This window comes from Rhamphochromis longiceps, linkage group LG2, assembly GCF_057381845.1.
Source record: "Rhamphochromis longiceps isolate RC_006_pf linkage group LG2, R_longiceps_female_GT1.1, whole genome shotgun sequence".
Lineage (NCBI taxonomy): Eukaryota > Metazoa > Chordata > Actinopteri > Cichliformes > Cichlidae > Rhamphochromis > Rhamphochromis longiceps.
Window position 1 is genome coordinate 25,624,346 of NC_140558.1, and position 21,688 is coordinate 25,646,033.

Here is a 21,688-nt window from a genome sequence, read left to right on the forward strand (position 1 = left end):
TGTTTTAAAAGGGCAAAATAGTAAACAAAACATCCTTATTTAAAATCTTTACTTGGCTTGTGCTGACCCCCACAGGAGCTGCAGAGCAGGGCCTCCAGCAGCTTGGGAATCAGTGTCCAACTGTGAGCCAAGAAGCAGAGCTAATGGGAGAGTGGACTATCCCACCTCTGCAGAGCCGGAGCTATAACCATGAAGGAAATAAAAGAGCACAGCTCACCTGGTTGATGTGTTTGAGTTTGTCTATGATCTGGCTGATGACCGGCTCAGGCGGCTTGTTGCTCCTGGACTCGGAGCTGGGGTGCAGTCGTTTTAGGCCGGGCCCAGGATATCTGAAAGGACGGGAAGAAAATGCTTAAATAAGCCTTATGTTTATGAAACTCTGAAGAGCTTCAGTGACTTCAGGCTAAGGTACCTTTGTGGAAGACACAAACAGGGATTTTATCACCATCTAGTGTTGATAAGAGGAATCTCAGGTCTTCTGGATTTTAGTTTCCTGAGCTAAAAAACTCATTTGTCAATGAGCTCTGACCAAAGAACCAACTTTTCCCTCAATGGAGAAGCTACAGCTACAAAACCAGAGGCGGGTTGATATTTATCCAAGATCTGCTGTTTAAAGACAGCTTAATGCTGTTAATGTAGTTATAAAGGCTGCAATTCATCACTCATCACACGCTAACTCTGAACATCTGCCTTTAAGAGGCAGGCTGTTACATTACCACCTTCTTTGACATTTTTAAGTGTTTCAAGGGTGCCGACAACATCCCCAAAGATCTTGAACTATCATGTAAAGTTTGGCTGCTGATTAATTTCATGCACATTATCTGCTCAGTTAGTAGCTTTTTAATCATCTGAAGTTAATGAGAGAACATTAGCAGAGATGTATTTTTGCCCTGCTTTAGCTGTGAGGGTATATTTAGGTAGAAGCAGCACACGGGCAGGCTCTTACATGCATAAATGTACGACTGAGGAAGTGCTGCTCTGTTTACACTTGTGTACACTATGAAGAGGAGGAGCTGGGATGTCTGAAAGGTAGATTTCTTCACAGCTGTTCTTTCATGTTGAGACTTTCCTGCAGGTGTGTTTTTTTTTTTCACTTCTGACAGTCCCAAGGGTTTAACCCCTTCCTCACCGCACGCTCGGAAGGATGAGACCGGCTAATTCTGCTTGACTGAGACGAGCACGTTTAGGTGAACCTGAATCAGACATCTCTCTCAGGTGCCGCAGTGGATGTCACGCTGCAGCGTAAATGTCGTCTGCCGTGTTGTTGTAAATGTTTGAAAAGATGAAGGACGAACTATTTTAGAGGAAGTAGATTAGCGAGAGCGAAAAAGGGGCCTTGAAAAAAGAATCTGTGCACATGTGTGTGTTTGTGTGTAAAGTATGAGGTCATCCTTTGTTCTCTCTCTTTTAAACAGCCCTGTGGGCACACTCCCCCAACACACACTCACACACACACTCACACACACACACACACCTATGAGCTGCCGTCTCTTTTCATCAGTCTTTCATTCTCCTCCAAGTCAGACTTTTCATTAAGCTCAAATTACATTTCCCCAGTTATTTATTCTTCTTATTATCCATGATCTCATCCCTTCTTCGCTGCTAATTATCACATGAATAATGGAAAAACGTGTGATCACTTAAGCAGAGGAAAAGAGGAAATATGGTTAAGAGGAGGGAGGATTAGGACGGGGAGATTTTGAGTGACGATAAGAAGCCGAGGCAGGTTAGTGTTTCACATGATAAGTGCCTGTCAGATAATTTTACCACAATATAATTTAGCGTGTCTCACCGTTAAACCGTTTTTCACCGCCGATAGTCTCAGTTGTCGACTCTCGGCTCGTTATCCAATCCTGCTTGTGTTATTGTTCGCTGCCAGCAGAGCTGATCACATCGCCTCATGCTTGCGATAACTTAATCTAATGTAACACCAATTACCACGCTGCCATTAGGTCCAGTGTGAGGCTGCCATCTCTCGCAGCAAAATAACCCGCAGAAGTAGAAGAACATGTCCTACTACAAGCCACATTCACACACACACGTTTATACAAACACCTTTTTCTGTGCCTAAGAATCTTGTCTAACACACACAAACACAGACACACACGTGATTATTAACACTGTTCCTTTGTTTTAATGTCGCACTGAGAAAACACAAAATTCAGAGTTCATACAAACAGCTGTGATGGAGCAGCGGGTGGGTGAACTTAAGTCTCATTAAAGTGGGCGCATTATGCTCTATACTTTTATTTTTGGAGCGCTGCATGATTCTAACTTCAACATAATCCTCATTATTCTTTAATCCTCAATCCTTCCCTTTCCTTTAAACTAAATTAAGCCAGATTTCTTCCAACTGGCTGACCCCTTGTAAATGTCAAGTTTGAACAGCAGGTGGGCGGAGTTGCTTACTTTACATCATCAGTAGCTCCGCTCTTCTGTACTAATGTATCATTAAAATGGTGGTAAAAACTGACACAATTATGCACTCGTTTTATTCATCCTAGCTGCCGTAGCAACAGTACAACGCAGCAGGTTTCAAAAAGCGGTGCACGACCGGCAGAAAGTGCTGCAAGCGACAGTCTGACGTTAACTTTGTCATACGGTGCCGTTCACATGGCAGGTACAAACGTTCTTAAAGCCTTAGCTTTTATTGTACATATGCTGAAATCATTGAACCACTGACCATTTGTAATATGAGCATCCACCTCAGTAACAGCATATTCACATGGGAGACTCTAAGGGAGAGGATAATGGTTCTCTTTTAATGGCTCCTTGAAACGACTTATCTCGATTCTTGGCCAGTCTGCACTGGTCCAGGTTGAACTTTCTCAGAAATTGTTGATGGATTGCCGTAAAATTTGGTTTTGCTACCCTACATGCAAAGACGAAACATGACACTGACTATGAAGCTCGCGTTGCCTTAACTTTAGACCATGAGGTTAATGTTTGAGGGTGGGGTGAAATTGTTCTAGCTGACGGAGGTACTAAATCATTTGCTTTAAATCAACTGTGACTGAAAAAACATATATACAGATATGCATTATTGTGTATGATGTCTTTGGGGCCACAGTAATTCTTACATGTACCACATCACATCAGCTGTCATGAATTCAGTCGAGTCTGTCAGAGTGTGACAAACCATTTCTGCTTTTTATTGACCCAGTTTGGCACTAATGGCATTTCTTCCTTGTAAAGAAAAGTTGGGGACTCTGATTACACAATTAGATTAAATCTGCTGAGGGAATTCATGTTTTCCTCAGAAAGAATGGAAATACCTTTGGTGATGCTTCAACTTTCTTCACCTCTTTAAGTAGAACCAGTTTTTAAAAATAAATTTGATACAAGCTTAAAACTCTGAACTTTCCCATTAGGCTCTGTTATTCTTTAAGTGTCTATATATCTAAATAGCATTGCCGCTGGCAGAGTGTTAGCATAAAGAGTCGTATCTGACTCAACTCAAGGCCTCACAAGACATTTAGCATAGCATGTGCTGTAGGCTCTCAGACAACTATAATGTAACACAATGCTAAAGGATGACAGTGGGCACGGAGCATGTGGCAGCCACTGAGGCTGAAAACAGAGTTGAAGCCCCAAAAACTGCAGTTCCTTTAGTGGCCACTTGAATCCGGCTCCCATCCATGTGGATTTAGGCTTACAGTTGGGCTGTGACCTAGAACTCGACTCCACCTATCTGTGTTATACTGCTGGTGCCTGTTGCAGCAAGTGTCTGTGCTTCACGGGTGCAGCTTGCTAGCTAAGCTGGCTAGGGACAGCTAACTCGCTAACTTAGCACTCTATCTTTATGTCCTTTCTCCTGTTTTCATCTCACTCTACCTCCTTCACTACATCCATGAATCTTCTCTGAGGTCTTCTTCTTTTCCTCCTGTCTGGAAGCTCCATCTTCAACACCTTTTCTCCAGTATATCCCTCCTCTGCACATGTTCAAACCTTCCCAGCTTGATAGTCTCATTTCTACTGCTGTCCATTCTGGTCACTCCCATCTCCAAACCATACATTGCATCAGGTCTCACTACCACCTTGTAAACCTTAACTTTCAGTCTTGCTGCTATCCTTCTGGACCACATTTGCTTATTTCTGGCTGCATAAATCAACATGGCAGCAGCTGAGACTCTTTAAATATGATATCTGCTGACCTCCTCTCAGTCTCCATCGTCACAATCCCCAAAATGAAACATTCACGGCCGACACCGAATCTTATCTTTGAATCAATTATCACACACACATGAATTTACACTGTCAGTAGATCCAAAAGAGGAATGTTTTGAGTTGATACGGCGTTACGTTTTTATCACAGTTAGCACGGTAACACTCTTTGATGTGGTGAAAAGTGTTCCTCCTCTGATCTGGCTTCCAGGTGTGATGGTAAACAGAGCCCGATAACAGGCGCCTCATTTAGCTCCACAGATCACTCCTCAAGTATCAGAGACATTCAGCACCCGACCCCTCCAGTGCTTATCCTCCCCACCCACCCGGTCTAAATTTATCTGCATGAGACAATGCACTGAATGAATGCCACATTTGGCTCTGAAGAAGGTCCTATCTCAGGAGATAATGGAAGATGATCCAGAACAAATCTCGAAGTGAAAATGCACCAGAGTGAATCTGCAGACATATGCCCTCGCAGGTGACATGGAGAATTGCTTGCCGCGAGACACTGTAATCTCTCCATCATTTTGTCTCCTGTTCCTGCCTCCCCTGCACCTTCCTGTCGCACTGCTTGGTCCAGCTTGTAATCATCCCCTCAGGACAGCTCTGCCCCCTTGCCAGCCTGATATCTCCTCCTCAGACTCGGTGCAAGAAGTACTGAACTTATTCTCCTTCATCCTTGGGAACTTAAAACATCCCCCAGTGCTTTTATACTAGAATTTGTGCATCTACACTGATTTAATTCCACACATGATTTAAAAGCCTAAAAATCCTATGATATCTGTAACTATGTGAGCCAAATTGAAATTGGGGCCAGCTGACGGTGCAGGCGGAAAGAGCGCTGAGAGTTGTGATGTGTGAAGCCAAAGGACAGGGGTGAAATGAAATATTGTGGAAACCGAATGCTGTTCTGCGGGGTGCACAGGAGACGCTGGATGAAGGAGGAGAGAGCGATCGAAACGGCAATTAACTAAGCGAGAAGAAGGTGACAGTGTTCCTGACATTAATAACATCCCATAGAGCCAAAGCCAAGATTTACACTCGCACTCAGTGGGTGAGACGGTGGGAGTGGGGGGGGCCTTGTGGGAAGCTCATCAGCTCTGGGAAAACTTGCCCTTCAGTTCACCTACACTCCTAGATGTGAAGCTAGAGGGCTGGGAATTCAAGAATGGGAGCAAAGTGTTTGCATAAGCGATCATTTAGAGAGAGCCAATAAACTGTGAAGTGCTGATTCGCAGTCTGCAAACAAAAACCAGACCCCCGCCTTACCTGTCTGTCATCTCCTGCCCGTTCCAGCAGAGGGAGTGATTCACTGGAGCAGGCTCGCGGCTGCATAAGGCCTCCCCGAGACCACTATAAAAGGAGCTGAAGCCTCTCAGGCTGGTTATGAAGTCCCTGAAACACAAAGGCAAAGAATACAAACGTCAGTTAACACCATTGTTAGTGAGCGGAGAAGAAAACAGCAGCGAAAGGAGGCAGGGAAAGTGCAAGAGAGGGAATTCAGCTTGATAGCAGCGAAAGCAACTCGATTAGATCCCCCTGGAGAAGGAGAGAATAAAAGAGGCCAAAATGAGCAGTGTCTCTATTCCTAATTGACATTAATCTGGCCATTGTGCTGCTGAGGCCAGCAGCCCCCGCTGGGCGTCATTACACTGTTCATTTAAGCCTGTTACTGCATCAGAAGTGCTAAAAAAAAATACTCAAGCGGAGAGAGACCGAGCCAAAGCATCGCGCGCAAGCAGGAGCGGACCTGTCGACAGCGTCAGGGGCAATATTTGTCTGTCAGGGAAAAATATTGCCCCCATGGCACCCTGGAGAGACAGAGAATCGCTTCATCATAGGAAGAGGTCTTGTCCTGGCGCCCGATTTCCTCACCTGCGGAGGTCTGCCAACGTCTCGTCGGGGTCCGAGGATGACGGCTGAGCCCCACGGGCTGCGGCGGCCGGAGGCTGGGACGGAGGGGATCCGACAGAGCGAGAGGCCCGCTGAGGAGTTTGTCCGCACATCCCGCTCACCTGCCCAAGAGAGAGAGGAGATTAGAAAGGAAGATCTCACTTCTCCCCAGAACCTCTTCATCACCACTTATGTGGCACTGTATCCACTTCCTGCTCCTAAAAGCCTCTTCATTCAAGCAGCGGTGACACTGCAGACGGTACGAGCCTGTCAGTACCAAACTGCCGGCCTTACTCAGCTGAGCGCCTCTGCAAATTGTCATCTGTTTGGAATTGTTTATTTTTGGGAGGGATGAAAGCACCGGGATTTGCATAACAAACAAGTCATTGTATCCTCTGCCAGCCATGTTCGAATTTGTAATCATAACACTCCAAAAAAAAAAAAAAAAACCCTCCAGCCTCTCATTTTGCTGCTTCTTTCCTGTATAAATGCCATTGTGTTTCACACGAGAGACAACATAACAATAATAAATAAGGAGTCCTTCTCTGTCTCTCAGAGATAACGGACCTGGCACATTCTTTTCAGGTGCAATAAAAATGCAAATGGCTGTTAATGTTTAGCTTGTGGTTTAATGATTTGCCGGTGGTTTAATTTCCCTGGGGAATACTGGCCGGGCTTAATTCTGCCATGTAATGTTAACAGCTAATTGTGCACAGCTCCCCTTTAAGTGAAAAGGCTGGCATCACTGCCGCTGAATACTGATGGGATCCGATAGAGCAGCGACGGACATCTTCATCTGGAGCTAACCGAGGCCACATAACACACACACACACACACACACACACACACACACACACACACACACACACACACACACACACACACACACACACACACACAGAAATGCATGCATGCACACAGATCTTTTCAGCATAAACAAAAATGAATCATTTCATGCAATGATTCATTTTTGCATAATGCACCTAATCCCATTAACATGATAAACACACATGCCTACATAATATACTCTTTGCAAGCACTTGCATATCTTACAACAGCGCATGCGCTCATTTATCGCACGCGTGCTGACACACTGAAATGCTGATCGGCTGCAACACGGAACCATCAGGGTTAATCAATACAGCCTTGTCATCCAAGGATGGTGTTAGAGACTCTCTCACACACACACACACACACACACACACACACACACACACACACACACACACACACACACACTCCTGACAGTCACAGATGGCTGAGTTCTCCTGCACTAGGCATTTACCAACACACAGCTTCCCTGACTAGCCATCTTCCCTACCGTGTGCTTAAGGGGATATAACACACACACACACACACACACACACACACACACACACACACACACACACACACACACACACACACACACACACACTCCTGACAGTCACAGATGGCTGAGTTCTCCTGCACTAGGCATTTACCAACACACAGCTTCCCTGACTAGCCATCTTCCCTACCGTGTGCTTAAGGGGATATAACACACACACACACACACACACACACACACACACACACACACACACACACACACACACACACACACACACACACACACACACACACACACACACACCTATTTGAGCTCATTGCTTCTCCCACCCCACTCTCTCCTTCCACATCTTCCTCTCGTGCGATACTTTTGTTCTCGTGCGCCTGGAGCAATTGCCGGTGCTTCCACGGGCCATGATTAATGTGATCGGAGCTGCGTTTCTCCTTTTTGTTTGAGCATTCTCGGGAAGCCGTAGGGAAGTTGTGGCACAAGGGAGAGGACTGATTCAGCATGCACGCCAACACAGCCCCACCCCATCCCCGCCGATTGTTTTCCGGATTCTTCAAGGAAGGGGCTCATTAGTGGGGTATTAATATTACCCAGGGCTCGACTAACACAACCAACAGGAGAGTCTGCAGATAAAGTCTGCCTCAGCGGGACAGCTCAGAAATATCTGCACACTTTTATCTGCACCGGGCAGCCTGTGCCTTTCTCTCAGAGGAAGAGAGGGGTGCTGGCGGCCAGTAGTACAAGTCACACAAACCTCGCAGCCCACACTTGGTTGCACTGGCACACCTGCATTTTGGGCTCAGCATGTGCAAACATGGTGTAGAGATGCACCGCAAACAAATCAATGGAATTGCACACAGCGCTGGGACTAATGTGAGATCGGGCTTTTGCTTTCATTATGATCGCGAGGAGTTTTTAATAAGCAAACAGTTTCAGGAGCAAAGACGATACTATCAGTGTTATAGGATGGCACGATGCCACGCACAGCTGTAACAACATACTGGAGAAAATTTAGTGAGTAATGCTCGTGCTCCAGAGAAGTCAAGGCTCAGGGGACAGACTGAGTCAGCACTCAGCCCCCATCCTCCTCCTGTCACCAGCATAGAAACTAACTTTTGCTGAAATACACACTGTACACAGAAAAAAAAAATCTGGATTGTCTATAAATTCATGCTTTCATGTCATCTTTGCATTATTGTAATGCCCTTTTTAAAGAGGTATCAATCATAAATCAATGAATAGACTTCAAACTGTTCAGGATGCGGCGTCAAGGTCAGTTTTAACGAGTCTACGATGGCTGCTCGTTTGTTTCAGAATTGATTTTAAGATTTTACTGACTCCTTTTAAAGCCCTTCACGGCCTGGCTCCAGAGTGCACACTAGAGCTGCTGTTCTTGTGCCGACCTGTGTGCAGCCTGAGATCCCGCTAACTGTTCCAGCCTCACGTTTAAAGATAAATGGCGATCGAGCGTTTTCTGTTTGGGCTCCTCGATTGTTGAACGACCTGCCAGACTCACTCTGGCCTACTTGGTCAGTGGCTTCTTTTAAATCACTATTAGAAACCCATTTATAATGCAGGGCCTTCTCATAAATTTGATGATAGATTTTATGTCCTTGACATGCTCAGCTTACCTTTGTTTTTGTTTGTTCAACTTTTTATTCATTATTAGGGAGTCACATTGATTTTTATATGTTACACTTGCATGGGCTTTTTAAATTGATATGCAAATTTTCATTTTTAATAATTCATTTCTATTTTTGTATAAACTTTATGAAGAAATTGGCTAAATAGTGTAGCTGTCACGTTCCTGCGTCTGTTGACCCAGCGTTTCAAGTTTTAGTTTTTTTGGATGTTGATGTTTATGTTTAAGTTCCTTAAGTTAGCTTCATTTGTTTATTAGATTTCCCCTTGTGTTTTCTACCCCTGTATTTAAGCTTCCCTCACCCTTTATGTGTTTCATGCTGTGTGTCCTATGTTATCACATTCGTGTTGTCATGTCTGCATTCCACTCTGTTTCCTGTTTTATTGTGAAAGTCCTTGTCCTATGTGCAGTGTGTCTAGTTTTGCTTCCCCTTGTCCATGTTCCATGTATCTTTGTATCCACACCAAGTTTCATGGTTTGGTATTTTTATGTTTATCTTCAGTTTCCCCAGTTTAGGTTATTGTTTAGCTTCACCTCTGACTTTTGTTTTGTAATCTTTTCCCAGCCTTAATAAATGGCTCGCTTTCTGTTAAGTTTTCTTCCACGTTCCTTAGTGTCTGCATTTTGGGTCCTCTTCGTCACTCCATACTGTCACAATAGTGGTTTACACTTTTATCCAACCTAAGTAAAAGATTCCTGGTTTGATGCCAGGAGGAAACACAAATTCCTTTGGAATTATGTCAGGAAGGGCATCTGGAAAGGAGCTGAAATTAGCAGTTTTTTGTTTTTAATTTAAGGAAGTAAACTTTTTTAGATTAAGAATGTCAGAGACAAATAACATTAACTTTCTTTTAACCCTAGGAACCTCTCACTGCGAGCCAACAGTGCTAAACATGCTTTGTTGTCAATTTAATTTATGTCTTTACATGAAAATATCTGGTTTCAAATGAATCTCCTTTTGTTCAACACAGAGGAAATCATGCGTGCTCAGTGAACACATCATCAAATCAAATCAATTTATTTATATAGCACTTTTCACAGGATAAATACCACAAAGTGCTTCACAGTAATATAAAACAGAAATGCATAAAATAAATTAATAATCAAACACACAGCACAAGTCTGTGCTGTGTGTTTATTTGTGCTGTGCTGTGTCATTTATTTAGCCAATCTAAATAAATGAGTCTTAAGCTGATTTTTAAAAGAATAAATACAATCAAGGCAACGTAATGATGGAGGGAGAGCATCCCACAACCTGGGGGCCACCGCTCTAAAAGATCTATCACCTCTGGTCTTAAAACGAGTTTGTGGGACTCCCAACAGCCTTTGATTAGATGATCTCAGGCTGCGAGATCATCATCGCTATCATCTGAGTTATCATAACAAATGTTTCCAGATTAACAAGAAAACTATTTCCTCTCTATTTTAATCTTATTTAATCAATTTTTATTATTATTTTTACCGTCATCGAGTCTTTCGGGCTGAAAGATATTGTCGGACTTGGGTTTGATTCAAAAGTTTTGCTTGCGTCAGTCTTTGCTGGCTGACTCACAACCACAGCCAAAGATCTGAAGTCGCTGTGATTTAAAGTGGCTGTGATTAACCGTAGCTGTGGTTACTATTAGAGCGCATTTAAAATCCTTTTCTCTTAGCAAACTATTTCAACTTGTGGAGTTCAGGTGTTACAATATTAATTGTGGCTCCTGAACCATGAGTGCAGCTCACTACACATGCACGTTAGTGTTTCTTTCACTGGCCCCAACCTTGGTTTATACACAGACAACAGACTTCAAATAAGATAACTCATTTTTCATTGGCACATTATAAACCAATTGACGTATCTTTTATAACTGTGAGGTCTCTCTTAATAAATTCATGGCTACAAGGTTGTAGGATTAGGTGTCTTTAAGGCTACGTTCACACTGCAGGTGAAAGCGCATCAAATCCGACTTTTTTGACCCTATGCGACCCATATCCGATCATGCTATGACAGTGTGAACGGCGCAAATCCGATATTTTCAAATCCGATCTGGGTCACTTTCGTATGTGGTACTGAATCCGATACATATCCGATGTTTTAGAAAGCGACTGCTGTGTGAACGGTCAGGTCGCATTAAATCCGCCTTTTACGTCACCGACACAAGACTGAAGCCAATTATCAGTGCCAGAGAAGACATCGCGAACGCTTCCTGGCCATCCAGTGTAGATGTCAGTGAAACTGTTGGGAAGACAACGTTGGAGAAACGTGAACATTTTATTTGTACTGTATAATCTGCAGATTCTGACAGAAATCTGCAACCATCCTTTGAAGCACCGCTCCTCTCTTAAACAGCAATAAGGATCATTATTAGGTTATCTACATTATTATGTAAATAACAAAATAACTTAAAGCAAAAATTGGGAAACGTGAAGTCCGAAGTCTTTATATTAACGGCCATCTGTCAAACAATATTGTTTGCTCTGGGTCTAAACACACCGCGTTGTGTGTGACGTCTTCTTTTGCGCATGCGGCCGCTTTGAGCGTTCACACTAGAGCGCGTTTGCTTTCGCATTTTATTTGTAGTGTGAACACGCAGACAAAAAATCGGATTTGATCAAAAAATCGGAATTGAGCATTAAGACCTGCAGTGTGAACGTAGCCTTAGTTTGTGACTATTACCCACATGTTCCCAGACCATATCACAACCATAACGTGCTAACGTGCACAAAATTCAACGATTGAGAGCTTATTAGGTGCCTGTTTTTTTTTTTCTGAGAATGAAAACAGCCCGTCAGCTCACATTGGTTCTTATCTGTATATATCTGGTCAGAGGCTTGGATTTTATGAAGGAAGAGCTTTACAGTGAAGCAATTGCTCACACGGTAACGCTGATGTTTATCAGGCTCTGTGTTTGAAATGAGTATGACAGAAGCAACCTAATGGCTTCGGGGGGGAAATGTATTGTTATGCTTGCATTTTATTTAGGAAAAACATGTACTGAGGCTTTTTTTAACAGATTTGTCAGGAACGAAGCTTTTCCTCTTTACACTGCAGTCACACCTGAGATCGTCCTTTAACTGATCTGGTTTCTTTCCAGCACAGAAAAAAACGTATTTTTGTCAAACATGTTCAAGTTACAATTACAACAGATGTGAGCAAGCAAATCCTTCACAGCATAAGCATGCCCATGTTGACCCTGTGCTTGCATGAACTGTTAGAGAGGGGCATCGTTTAACCCGTCCTGCCAGCTGGTGTCATTTTCTCCCTCTCTCTTGAGCTAACGTTGCGTAGTTTTATGTGAGTGTAGGTTTCATTCGACATATTAAATGGTGATTAGACACTCCACTTTAGAGCTCAACTGACATTGGATTTTTTCAGACCAATAACAATTTTCTGATATGCTTTCTTGTAGACACGTGAAATATAAGCAGATTTCCCCTAACATTTGTTATGTGTAATTATTTACTAGAATAATACAACAATTCATTTTAAAATTAATTTTGTTTTATTGTCACTAATACATGGTTGAAGAGTATTTCTCCTGTCTTACTTTAACTTTTTAGTTTTTTTGCTTATTGGTCAATATAAATGCCGATACTATGGTGGCCCTGAGAGGCCAAATGCACTGCAACTTAAGAAAACACCACATAGGAAAACAAAAAACAAAAATGGAAACAGGAAAAGTAAAACAGAAATAGAAAAAAAGAAAACAGAAATAGAAAAAATGAAAACAGAAATAGGAAAAAAGATTTCCAAAAGCGCAAGGGAAGTGTTTCTGGGGAGAAAATAACCCGACGGACCAGTTGCAGGAACCAAAATGTGCTAAGAGTTGCGCTGGGAGACACAGAAGTGGAGGATCTATCGGTTTTGTGAGGAAAGAAAAGATGAGAGGTAAGTGTGTTAGCCTAACTATTAGCCTAAAAATCCGTCATCAGTATTATATGAATCATCAGATTAAAAAATACTTACCTAGCATGTTTTGGTTCCTGCAACTGGTCCGTCAGGTTATTGTCTCCCCAGAAACACTTCCCTTGTGCTTTTGGAAATCTCTTTTTTCCTATTTCCGTTGTGTTTTGTGTGCTTTTGCAGCGTTTTTCTTAATGCTGGTGTTTTCTTAAGTTGCAGTCCGTTTGGACTCTCAGGGCCACTGTACGATACGGACATATCAGCAAATGTCTAATATTAGACTGATATATTGGTATATTGGCTCTACTTAATTTCTTGCATTTTGATGAACTTTTATTAATTTACAGTGAACTGTTAGTACGTAGATTTTGACATTATTTTATAGTGGAAATGTATTAAAAAAATCATCACTTTTCTATTATTATTAATTATTCTTTATTATTGTCAGATTTTCTCATTTCTGTCTGATATCACTGTTGTGATCTCAGGAGGATTTCAGTAGCTCACGTGTGTTTCCAGAAAATGTTATGATCACATTCAAAAGAATTTTCAAAAACATGTCACAGGTCCGTGTTTCTCTGTTGTAGTGATCAATGTTAGGAATTACATAAAGCTCCGCTGTATGCCCGAGGCTGACTTATTAGCTTGATTCGCTAGCACAGCAAAACCTTAACCACTTAAAACATGATCCATTTTGAGATTTCTGAGAAGAGAAAGCATCCTACTATTGAACCTCTTCTTATTTTTTCTCTCCTTAATGGTTATCAGCCATTATACCAGAGGAGATGCTCTAAAGCTAACTGAGCTCATAAATCTCCCGCACGCCCTGTGACATCTACACTCGTGCTATCTTAGCATCACTCCTGCTCCTGACTCCTGTTTCTCGCTCTCACTGTAATGTGTGCCGTATAAATATCTACAGATATCTTTCAAAGGTGAAGCATCATTTTAAAAGTTCCAGCATGCTGACCTATTGGTGAAATTGCCCACATATACTGTCTGTGTTGCATTTTTTTTTTACTTTTTTTCAAATTAGCTGAGCTACTCCACAGTCTACCCTCTAGCAGTTCCAGAGGTACCCCAGGGGGTACATGTACCCTCTGGTTGGGACTTTCTGAGCCAGAGGTGAAGTGTGGGAAATGTGAGCAGTAATGTAAAGCGCACATGGACCAGTGAACACAGAAATCCCGTAGCAAAACTATCAGTGCTAAAAACACACAAGTGACTAAACGCTGAGCTGAAAGGAGGATGTTAATGTCTAAAACAGATAATGTACAGCTGACAGTTTAATTTAAAATGAAACTTGTTTGTGAATCACGCGTATGGAGACACTCTTTGGAAAAATGGATTTCACACTCCTCACTCACTGTGCTACTATTCCTGAAGCATTCGGAGACTGTGAAAAGCTATTAAAGCATGATGTATTTTTGATTTTATCAACACTGTCCCAATGCAGATCAAGGGGGGGGGGGGGGGGGGGGGGGGGGGGGGGGTGTAAATCCTGATGTTTTATTCAAGTAAGATGGAAAACAAGTCCAAGAAATGTGATAGATGCCCCCTGCAACGAGGAGCTAATTGCCTGCATGGGGAAAGCATTTGATAAATGGCTCTTTAGTGAGAAGGATGTTGTTCAAATTGAAATTTGTATCCATATTATAAATAATTATACAACATACAAGTGATGACCAGAAAGGGAATTAGACTTAAAAGCCGAGTTGGTTTTGATTAATTTTTAAATTAGAGAATTAGTCATTTGTTATTAAAGCTCAGCTAAACAAACAAAAGCCTGCACAGGACCCGCCGCTGTTTCTGTCATTTCTTATTCATCTTTATCTTCTTCCTCCTTTTTATTTCTCTGAAATCCAGCCACCCAGAGTCATATAATAAAGAGTTTTGAAAATAAAGAGTATTAACTGTGGACAGTCTCTTAATTCTTTTCATGTATGCACATCAAGCACCCCGGCATCACCATTCGGTTGGAGTTAAACTATTGAACCATGTGCCTAGTTTTCAAAAACGAGGTACTGTTGGACTCCTTGGATCAAGCAGAGTTCAAAGCATTTCCATCACATTTTATCTCATGAAAAAAGAAAAAAAAATCATAATTTTTCTTCCCAATCTTTAGAAAAACCAGCACAGAGATCTTCAGAGCAAGCCTCATAAATGTCTCATTAAAGTTATCAAATCGATTTTTGAGCCACACACAGCCAATCACAATCACAGTGAAAAGTGGCAGACATGAAATGAGGTCACAATCAAAGCCGTTCTGCAGTTTAGCAAAAGCAAACTTTGTATTGCTAGATCAAAAAAACAAAAAACGTCACTACTTGGAGGGTGCTGCAATAACTGGAAAGGTGTTAATTAGCTGGAAGTAATTCTTGTATCTGGTCAAATTGATTGATGTGACCTCCCCTTTGAATCAAAAAGGCCACAATTTTTTAACAACTGATCTTTAAGTCTCACAAAAACTATCAGACGGATTTTAGATTTTCAAAGCCATTTATCTGTTACAGCCAATCAATGACAACAGATGAGCCTCCAAACAGAATATGAGATTTGATGTTTTAACCCTAAACGCAGTGTCTGTAGGCACTTCTGCATAATCTGACCACTGCTCAGGTCATTGCAATAAGCAAGAACACACAGAAGATTTCCTATCAGAGCTTCCAGCCACGGCTTCGGTCTGATGCAATCTACAAGTTCAACTTGTGTGGAAAAAACATTGTTTTAATGAAAGTCAGTGGAACATTTTAATGTTTGTCAAACTTGACTGGTACTCTGCACACAATTCATTTAATTCAACTAGTAGTTAAAACAGCTCAAAATAGTTCAGACATGTTCCAACATGGCTGACCAGTAGCACAAGAAGAATTTTAGTTCAACTGCTGGGCTTCCTTATCATGGCTTACAGATACACACTCTCTAGCCTCTTTATTAGGTATGCCTGTTTGACTGCTTATTAATACAAAGATCTAATCAGCCAATAACATGAGAGCACATCAGTGGATTTAAGATGACCTGCTGAAGTTCAAACTGAGCATCAGAAGCGTTTACAGACAATGGTCTGAAAAACAAAATTTCCAGTGAGCCGCAGTTTCTGGCTGAAAATGTCTTGTTGATATCAGAGCTCAGAGGAGAATAGATAGAATGCGGTGAGGCTTGTAAGCTCTTCTGCATTCCCTGCTGTATGCAGAAGAGCTTCTAAACAACAAACTTTGAAGCAGATGGGCTTCAGCTGCAGAGGACCACAGCAGATGCCAATCGTTTCAGCTAAGAACAGGAAACTAAGAGTATAGTTCACACAGGCTCACCAAACAACAGAAGACTGGGAAAACACTGCAACATCTGACTGGTATGGTCAGATGTTGGCAGAAACAGCATAAAAGCATGGATCCATCCTACCTTGTGTTAATGTTCAGGTTGGTAGAGGTATAATGGTGTGGGCCACATTTTCATGGCAGACTTTAAGTCCCGTAGTACCAGCTGACCATCTTTTAAATGCCACAGCCTACTACAGTATTGTTGCTGATCTTGTCGTTATGCATAGTATCTCCTGATGGCTGCTCCCAGCAGGATTTCACAGCATATCACAAAACTCAAATCATATCAACCTGGTTTCTTCAGCATTACGGTGACTTCACTGTACTCAGATGGCCTCCACAGTCACAGATCTCAAGCCAACAGAGCACCTTTGGGATGTGGTGGAACAGGAGATTTGCATCGTGAATGTGCAGCTGACAAATCTGCAGTGTGATGCTGTCATGTTAGTATGGACCAAAATCCACCACCTGTGGTGTGAAGATTTAAAGCAACCCTGGTATTAGTAAGATGTATCTAAAGAAGGGGCTGGTGAGTGATAAAAATCTATCATAATTTACAGTGTTAAGCTACAGAATGATCCCTCTGGGACCTTTAAACATCCCAAATCATCTTCTATAATTTGCATTGAACAGTTAAACATGACTTTTATTAATTATGCATCAATTAAATATTTAAACACGACTAGATAAATAACTAAGAAATAGCTGATAAATTAGAAATATGTTGGAGCGTTTGGAAATCTGATTGGCTGGATGCTGGCTCTGATGGTATCAACGGTTTCAGAGCTGGCTGCGCTTCCCGTTTCTCTGCAGTAGTTTCGCACTTGTTCGAACGGATTAATAGGCAATAAAAATGCAGCGAAGATTTAATTAGTTTTCTTGTTTTCTCGCTGAAGCAACAGTTTGGATGTGATTTGATCTGCCTCTGATATGTGTGAGCACAATGGGAAAGCCACCAAATAAAGACAGCTGATGAAAAGAGTGTGTTATTGACAAAAACTGCAACAGGCACACAAAGAGCTATTTGTTATTAGACTTAAAACTAAGCACCCAGCTGCATTGAGTGTATAACAACACATAAGTCATGTACTCCGCAGTATATCTCCTCTAATCTTGGTCAGATCCATCATATTTCTGTCTCAACCTACTTCCCGTCTTCATTTTCAGCCGAGGGGTCGAGGGGTGATGGATGTCTCCTCCACACTCTCCTGTCCTCCTTCCCCTTGGGCTTGCTCTTCACACACTTCCCCCCTCCCACTCTATTCTTTCGTCTCTCCGTCTCTTTGTCCCCTCTTTCTCTCCTTTCTTTCTCCTCGGTAACTGGTAAAAATAGAGCTTCATAAATCATGCATCGTCTTTCACAGCAGTGCGTAAAAAAAAAAGAGAGGAAAAGAAATAAATGGGGGGGGGGGGGGGGGATGTTGAGGATGAGATGTGGAGACGGAGGTGGATGACATCAAACTCCAGGAGAAGGGTGGGAAGTTGACAGGGGAATAGATTGGAGCTGCAGGGCTCTTGGCTGCCCTCTCCGTCTCTCTGAACATTGGCTGATTCACGCTGGAGTTGGAGGAAATGAATGTTAACATGCCAAGGAGTGGGCTGGCGGACGATGAGTGGTCATCTCGCCAGCAGAGTTACATGTTTCAAGCTCGCAGAGCGGAGAAGAGATGTCTCTCTCGCACCTTGAGGACTCTCTTACTCAGATAGGGTCGATCCGTCTGTCGCCCTTAGTAACAGGGGTCTGCACTCTGACTGGCGGGAAGGTTAAGTGTGAGATCGCTACGACAACTGCACCACATGTAGAATCACATGAAACCCCAAAACAAGGCACGGTAGATCCATTAGGCTGTTGTACAAAATATTGTATCACGAGAATATTACTTAAGGGTTCCTCTTAGTGAAAAAATCACCACGGCTGTGATTTTTTTAAAAAGATTAGAAATCAAAGTTATTTGATAACGCAGCTGCAGCGAGTTTTATTTGATCATGTTAAAAACATGGCTGTAAGCTGCCATAACCCCCCACCATTATAAGATGATGAAATGTTTGGGAGAACCCCAGTAAGAGTGCAGAGTCCATGCTCCAAGTTTGGTGCCAGCAGATGAAAAACTTCCTGTTAGGCCATCTGGTGTTGATTTCAACTGGCTGTAACAGACACATGCTGTATAAACATCTAAAATCAATCTGATAACTTTGGTGAGAATTGGTCTGAGGATTCATCTGCGCTATTTTAGGCAAAATGATTACTGCACTGCCAAATAATCGCCACATAATGTAAATATTTCCTCTGTAAATGAAGCGCCCAAATCCATGACCCACAGATCAAAGCATTACTGTGATATGAACTCACTTCCTGTTTGGTATCCCTGCAAATGATTTTGATAGGCTGTGGTGGACAATCAATCTATCCCCAACAAGTCACCATTTAATTCAGGTTACATTTTTGACAGCTCTGCCAACAGTTTTAGTTTCCATGACGAATAAACATTTCTGAAAATTCAAATTTTTCCATCTGTTTCATTTATAGTGAAAACTGGGCTTCAAAGGTACATCATATCTGAAAATCCATCCAAACAATCATGTTGCCGTTTACATCCACGCTTTATGTCCACGATTTACTTTCAACTTTTTAAATTGCTGTCACCTCGTCATCATGTGATCTTGTGGCAAAATTTGTAATTAAAGAAATAGTGCATGCATTTGTTTTTGTTTTGTGGGGTGACAATAAAAAAGTTAGTGTAATGACCACAAAACGGTCATCTTTAACTACCTTGAAGAAATTCCATCAAGATTTTAAAAAGAACCGCACAGCTGGTTAGGCAACATGAAACCAGTCCCTGCAGCCACAGCTGTCTCTGGGTGTCACCATGTTTGTCACCTGCCTGCAATTCTGTATATTCTTCTCATTTAAAAAAACTTTTTTACTGCTTCTCGCTTTTTCTCTTATCATTCTTCTTATAGCTGATGTTCTACATGTTACCAAACAGGATAAACTATAAAGCTGCTTGTTGGTTGTTGGGAGGGAGCTTTTTCACCATAGGGCTCATTTTCATGTTCAAGAAACCAGTTTGGGATTGTTTGAGTTTTGTGATATGGTGCATAGGCCCATCAGAAGATGGGTACACTGACGTCATAAAAGGATGGACGAGGTCAGCAACAATAATCAGGAAGAATGTGGTATTTTAATGGTGCTTAACTGATACTAAGGCAGCCAAAGTATGCCAAGAAAATATCGCCTGCGCTATTAAACCACCAGGCGAAGGCTGAACCGCTGATACAAGGCAGGATAGATCCATGCTTTTATGTTTCATGCCAAAGTTTGACCCTACCACCCGGATGTAGCAACAGAAATCGAGACTCATCAGACTTTTATTGCCCAATTTTGATGAGTCTGTGTGAATGGTAGCCTCAGTTTCCTGTTCTTAGTTGACACCCAGTTTGGTCTTCTTCTCATTCAAGGTTCAGTGTTTTGTGTGTTCAGAGATGCTCTTCTGCACACCTTGGTAGTATGTAGAAGAGCCTACAAACAAGGTGGTAACTCAGCTACTGTTCCTCTCAGCTTGAAGCAATCTGGCCATTCTCCTCTGACTTCTGCATGAAAAACTTTCACCCAGAGATCTGCTGCTCAGCGAATGTTTTCTCTGTTTCAGATCTTTCGCTGTAAGCCCTAGAGATGGTAGTGCAAGAAAAAACCCAGTGGATCAGCTGTTTATGGCACCAACAACCATGCTATGCTTAAAGTCAGTTAATTTTAAGCTCAGCAGGTCGTCTATACAGGTGAAAAAACCCTGACACCACTGTAGTTAGTGGTCCTTCATTCAGGTGTTTAACTCTGGGTGAGGCTCTTTAGTGTGACACAATTAGCCCTGAGAGAGACAATAGCTCTGTCCCTTCTGTGACACTAAGAAAGGAGCGAGATGACGTTCACATCCTCTGTCTCTCACACACACACACTTTTTCACCGAGTCAGTGAATACACTGTCACAGCAGCTCCGTTCTGCCTCATATACAGGACACAGACTCATAAACACAATGTAACGTCATGATGATTTGAATTGGAGTCTTAAGTACCACAGACAAGAATTTAAAAAAAAAATCCATCTCAAACACACACACAGAAGAAAGTGAGCTTTCCCCCACAAGTCAGTGATTCATAGATGCAGCCACACCCTCACACTGCAGAGTAAGTGAGGTCAACCTGTGCGTTAATAAATGATGGGTTCAGAGTGAAAACCTGGTCACTGTGGGGATTCAGGGTGTGAGAGTGAAAAGTTCAGCAGATATCCAGGAGAAAAAGCACATCCAGCTCTGTAACCCCAGCAGAAAGGGCCTTTCATATTTCATAAGCAGTTCTGTCTGACTTCGCATGTGGGCTAAGAACCAACTTGATGGTTTTATTGCAGTTAACGCTACACATAACGGGTCACCGCTGCTGAGAAGTGAGAGACAAGTTTCAGAGAGACGTGCTGGGAGCATCTGTCTGATACGTGCTAGTCTTCATCCCTCTCTTGCCTGCTTGTTGCTTCTCCTTTTAATGCAGTTCCACCCAAAGTGCATTTTTGCTTTGGATGTGGAGAAGTAATGTGTTGCAGCCTGCTGTCTTAGGCAGAAGAAACGTCTCAGCCTGTCTTCTTCAGCACCGAACGCTGAAAAAGGATGTGACTCAGCGGGTCTAATGTGGTTACAAGCATACATACTATCAGTGTGATACTACAGCGGGAGGTGTCACCAAATCTCTGCTCGCACGATTAGAGATTTAGTGAAATCAAAGGTGAAAAAAATATGTAGACTCTCACATTACTGCTATAGGTATACCAAGAGTTCAGGTAAAATTAAAACACTATAGAATAATATAAATGAATCATTTGCAGTCTTTTAATGTGCGCAGAAGGAAAGTGGGTCGGCTCAGTGAGAGGACTGCAGTGATTATGCGCTATAGGCCAGAAAACAAGCAAATAAACAACATTCAGAGAAATTTATTCAAATCATCTCGAAACTGAAAATCCAGATAAACAAGGTTATCAAGTGTTTTCGTCTCATGGCCACAACTGAGGTGATATTTGTAGCTGTGTTCTCTTCCAACCTGCTGAGATCAAAATGAGATGATTGCTGCCTTGATTAGCAACATCTCATCTCGTAGTGTTCAAAGCAGCAACTAGGGCTGCTCGATTATGGCAAAAATGATAATCACGATTATTTTCACTGAAATTGAAATCTCGATTATTTGACGATATTTATTTAACAATAACAATGTATTGAATAATGACTTTAAAGATTGTCAAAAAAGAATATAAAATAGTGTGCAAATACTGATAACAGTGCAAATGTTCGCAATATAAAAAATAAATGAAAAATGTAAACATCTATGTTTAGTGAACTTTGCAGTGTTGCTCTGTGGTGCAGCTACGACACTGTAGCAAAGTTTACACTCTATGTCTACTTGATCCACGTCAGACTCC

General features: G+C 42.1%; 1 protein-coding gene across 3 annotated transcripts in view; it reads right to left on the reverse strand.

Annotated features, from left to right (window-relative positions):
• gpc3 (glypican 3) overlaps positions 1 to 21,688 on the reverse strand; it is a 135,105-nt gene that overhangs the window by 35,310 nt on the left and 78,107 nt on the right. For all 3 annotated transcript variants that reach the window (XM_085419879.1, XM_085419888.1, XM_085419897.1), the window contains exons 4-6: positions 6,043 to 6,182; positions 5,437 to 5,562; positions 218 to 329 (exon numbers count right to left, since the gene is read on the reverse strand). In XM_085419879.1, coding sequence (XP_085276005.1) covers positions 218 to 329; positions 5,437 to 5,562; positions 6,043 to 6,182 — 378 coding nt within the window. The remainder of the gene's footprint in view (positions 1 to 217; positions 330 to 5,436; positions 5,563 to 6,042; positions 6,183 to 21,688) is intronic.